Here is a 4,698-nt window from a genome sequence, read left to right as displayed (position 1 = left end):
GTTTCATTTACAGCGAGAGGAACGATTTGTTAGCCGCCGATTGTTTCTGAATATTATCAGAGTCTTTTTAATTGTGCTGGAACTGAAATTAGCAGAATTAGAATAAATTGCCTTTCCTTCTCTGGCAGCCTCTTTATTCACGCTCATTGTTGTCTGCTTTGTATAGATTATGGGGCCTTTGTTCTCGCGGTGTAAATATACATGCCTGGAGTCAGAGAGCGGCTGAGGTCTGGAGCAGCGTGGCACGGCGCGGGGTCCTTTCCCCGGCCCGGCTCTTCCGGCGGGAGCAGCTCGCCGTATCGGGAGGCAGGCGGCTCGGTGCGATGGGCGGTTCTCCGGGACTGTCTGATCGCGGTTGTGCACCAGCCCCGGGTGCTGGGTCCCTCCTCCGCCTCCCCTTGCACGGCTCTGTGTCATTAGGGGCTGTCGTGCCCTGAGGCTGGCTCTGGGAGACTGCTTTCGGGGCAATTCGGCCCTTCTTTAGGTGATGCTGCTGCAGGCTGGGGGAGTAGGGCCCAGCATGCGACCCGCGGGGCATGACGGATCCCCTGCCAGTGGAGCAACAGAGCATCTTTGCCTCTGCGCTGCTGGGGGAGTGGGCTCAAGAGGGTTGCTGAGCCCCCAGATGCTGGTGAGCTGGCCCGTGCTCCCTTTTGGCTTTGGGGCACCTTTCTCCAGGGCTAGAAGCATTTGGTGTTTCCTGCGGGCGAGGAGCATCTGCAGCCCGCCACGGGGATGAGCCTGGCGTGGCTGCAGTGGTTCTGGAGAGGATGCTGGCTGGTGGGGCTTCACGGGGGAGCTGACGCTGGGCATGTGGTGCCATCCACCCAAAAGCAAAGCTCCCTGCTCTTGGCGGGGGAGCTCAGCGGGTGTGCAATGCACGGTGAGCGTGTGCCACGTCTCCCTCCCTGCCGTGTCCCGGCTACAGAGCCTGCCTCCAGCTCTGGGGCCCTGCTTCACCGCCCAGCTCCTGCTCAAATATGCATGACCAGGGTGCGTGCCCGCTTGCCTCCGCGTGACCAGGAGCCGCATGAGGGCAAAAGAGTGCACCGTGCAGCTGCCTGGAGCCAGCTCGGTGCTCGCGGTCAGCTGCAGGGACTTGGCCACTGTGCCCCCCTTTGATGCCAGGGTGTCTGCGGCACGGCCGGGCCCCTCCAGTCTGCATCGCCCAGCGCAGCAAACGCCTACAATGCAGGCAGCAGTGACCTTGGCAGGCTCCTGGCAAACCAGCCTGCTCCATTGGGACCATGCTTTGCAACCATGTGGAGAACTGTAACGCCCTGGGGCTGTGAGGGGAGAGGCACCCTGTCCTGTCCATCCCTTGGGGCAGGAGCTACAGCCCGTCCCCAAGAGCACCGAGGTTCATGCCAGCAGCGTCCCTAGACTAGAGGGAACTGTATCCAGCCTGTTTTGTGATTGCCGTCTTTCCGGCCACCCCCTTCCCAACGCTGAGCCGCCCGCAGAAATCTGCCCCTAAACCATTTACAAGGCGCAGCAAAGTTTTGCAGCCTCCATATGCTCGTTTCCATAGCCCGTGACTACAGCCACCAGTGGCACATATAAAAGTGGCTGGAAATCCAGCCTAGCTCTGTGCGTGATGGCTCAGTGCGAGCTGGGACAGAGGAGAGGCCCCCCCGGCATCCAGTCGTCATTGAAGGAAACAGGTTTCCTCTTGGCTGCTGGTGAGTGCAGGCCCTGGGTGTCACGGGTCGAGTCTGAGCGACTCCCTTCTCCACCTCCTGTGACCCTCCAGTTATGAGACCAAGGGACTGTCCTCATGGGCAGGGGCTTGCAGACCTGCCCTGTGCACCTGAGCTACCAATCCCACAGCCCTGGGGGAGAGTGCCAGGACTCCCGGGTCCTTTTCCTAGCTCTTCCTTGGCTTCCCTGTGCGGTGCTTTAATGCAGGCAGCTGCAAGGTGCGTTGTGAGACTCAACCACTCGGGCAGCCTTTGGGGTCCCGCAGCAGAGGCCGAATGCAGCGAGGAAAGCGCAGGAGCCGTTTCGTGTTGCCTCACCCGGCCTCTCCCGTGTCTTGCAGGGTCCTTCGGAGACATGGAGGACGGAGAAGATGCCCCAGCGGAGGAGAAGAGCCCGTCGGAGCGGGAGGCCGGTGCCTCGGACCACGAGAGCTCGTGCGAGGCCTCGAGCCCCCCGTGCAGCGAAGGTACGTCACGCAGCATCCCGGGTCGCTCGCCATGGGATGGGGAGTAACATCGTCCCCCTCTCCCCTGTATCCTCCCCTGGCTGGCAGTTCGCTGCCCCTCTCTTCTCCAAGCCCCTTGGCATCTCTGGGCCCTCCTCGTAGAGCGAGGGAAGCCGGGGGGCAGCCCAGGCTTTGCCCCCACCATGCTCAGAGCAGCGTGAAGCAAGACTGCGGGGCAGGCGCATCACGGCTCTGCAACCCGAGAGCCGCGGTCCCTCCTGGGCTCATTGCTCTCGGACTCGACTCACCTGGAAGTTGGGGCTCCCCTGGCCGGAGAAATGCCGTGGGAAAGTGCTGCTTGCAGAGGAAGCTGGCGTGCCTGCCATTGCCCTTCTCCAGGACCTAAAGCTTTCAACAAGCCCAGAGCTGTCTTCAACCTGGCCGTCCTACAGCATTGCTTTGAGCCAAGCGAAGCCGCCGGTGCCCCGGCTTGCCAGCGCTAGCCCCCACGTGCCACTGTGGCCACCATCCTGCACCAAGGCTGCGATGCATTTGCCTCAGGTCAATTCGGTGCCTCCTCTCGGCCACCTCCAGAGAGATGCAGCATGGGGGCCACTCCCAGGACAGCGCCTGTCCCCTGGGTTTGGCCGAGCCCAGTCATCCCGACACCTCTGCTCTGCCCTGCTTGCTCGCAGCCGAGCGAAGGGAAATCCCTGCCCAGCGCAGCTGGCCCCCGTTGCTTGTCAATCGGCGTTTTGGCTCTCTGAACCGTCCCCATGCAGCCAGCAGCCACCTGGGCCTTGTGTGAGCAAGCAGGGGAGTGAGGGGGCTTCTCCCTATGGGATGGGGAATGGGGTCCCGGGAAGACATGCTGTACACGGTGACCTGGCGTCAGAAGCCACCTCCTGTGTATCCCATCAAATGCCACTACCTCGTTCCCAGCCGTCCCAGAACCGCCATATGGCGTCACACCCCAGAAGCAGCTGCATCCCAGCTCCAACCTGAGCCCAGATGCCCCTTTGGTCCCAGGAGGCAGATAGATTTTGGGGTCGCCCTGCCCGTCCCAGACCCTGCCTCACCCATGGCACTTTCCGGCCCCACCTTGGCGTCCTCCCCCCAGACCAGCCCTTCCTGCAGGGGCGTGGGCTCCCAGAGACGGATCCCACAGGAGGATTGTGGCCTCTGACCTCTTGCCTAGCAGTCGATAAGCTCTGCCGAGCTGGGCCCCGAGATAAAGCTCTGCGGGACGGGGCCTTGAGCAAAGGGAGCGCAACATTAATCACCCGATAATCTCCCCGGATAAGGGGCAGCTCAGGCTGGAGGAGCACCAGCTGCTCCCAGCTGCAGGAGTTTCTCCCTGACCCTCGGTCTCTTCCACGTTGGCCCCATGGCTGCATGTGCTTCTCGCCAGTCCCCAGAGAGCCACGGGTGCTTGCGGTGGCCCCGGGGACTAGTAGCAGCAGTTTAAAGAGGTCCGGCGGCTTGTCGCTGGCAGACTTTGCTCCCACCCACTTCCCCAGCCAGGTTGAAAAAGGAAGCTAGCTTTTTTTATTTATTTTTATCTGATTTGGGATCTCGTGGCCGTCCGGGGTGGGGGCTTAGGGAGCTGGAAAGTCAGCTGGAGAGCTGCACCTGGCACCAGCCTGCTTTTGATAAAAAGGTGATAGCGCCGATAACACGGAGCAGCAATAACGGCCACGAAGGCTTTCAGCGCGATGGATAAAAATCAATATGCCAGGCACTTTGATTTATAGCCAAAAATAATAGGACTTTTATACCCGGTGATTGATTTATTTGATGTTAATCATCCCGCTTATCACCTGTATTAATAATCTCTGATGCCGGTGACGTCACCCCTGGGCGTCCTTTGTGGCGCCTATCGATTGGGCTCTGCTGTGGTTGCCTGCCTGGCATGTGAAGACAAACATGCACTTTGGGCGCTAATCTTCCGCACTGTCATATGCAAATAGGCTTATCACCAGCATCTTGAGCAGCAGTTAATGGAGAAAATAATTGTCATCAAGTTGCTAGGAAGGAGCCACAAATGGAGGCTTGCTGGGACCGGGGGTTTCCAGCCAGCTCTGGGACACGGGGGTTTGGGGGCTCTTGGTAGGGTGCGGGCATGACCCTTGCTGGAAGGACCGACCGAGGGGCAGGTGTCCACGCTGCTTTGAATTAGAAGCTTCTGCCCAAGGGATTTGGGAGCAAGGACCTGGGCTTTGCTAGGTAGCCCCTTGATGCTGCTCTTAGCATTGAAGGCTGCACCCAGCTTTAAGCACTTGCTGTTCTCCGGGGTCACCCGGGTGGGCCTGAAAAGGAATTGGCCGAGGTCATTGCAGGACCCCTGGCACGGCTTTATGAGCATTCGTGGTGCTCTGGAGTGGTGCCGGAGGACTGGAAGAGGGCCAACGTGGTTCCCATCTTCAAAAAAGGGAGGAAGGAGGACCTGGGAAACTATAGGGCAGTTAGTCTTACCTCAATCCTAGGCAAGCTGTTCGAGAAAATTATTCTGGCACACATCCAGGAGGGGCCAGCAGGGGACTGCATGCTTA

At 60.0% G+C, this 4,698-nt stretch overlaps 1 protein-coding gene across 1 annotated transcript in view; it reads left to right on the top strand.

Annotated features, from left to right (window-relative positions):
• Nucleotides 1–4,698, top strand: part of ZFPM1 (zinc finger protein, FOG family member 1) — an 89,937-nt gene that overhangs the window by 42,280 nt on the left and 42,959 nt on the right. The window contains exon 2 of the mRNA XM_019505259.1: nucleotides 2,042–2,167. Coding sequence (XP_019360804.1) covers nucleotides 2,042–2,167 — 126 coding nt within the window. The remainder of the gene's footprint in view (nucleotides 1–2,041; nucleotides 2,168–4,698) is intronic.

This window comes from Gavialis gangeticus, unplaced genomic scaffold (genome assembly GCF_001723915.1).
Source record: "Gavialis gangeticus isolate Ggan-Ray unplaced genomic scaffold, GavGan_comp1, whole genome shotgun sequence".
Classification (NCBI taxonomy): Eukaryota; Metazoa; Chordata; order Crocodylia; family Gavialidae; genus Gavialis; species Gavialis gangeticus.
This window is presented reverse-complemented; position numbering and strand designations above follow the sequence as displayed.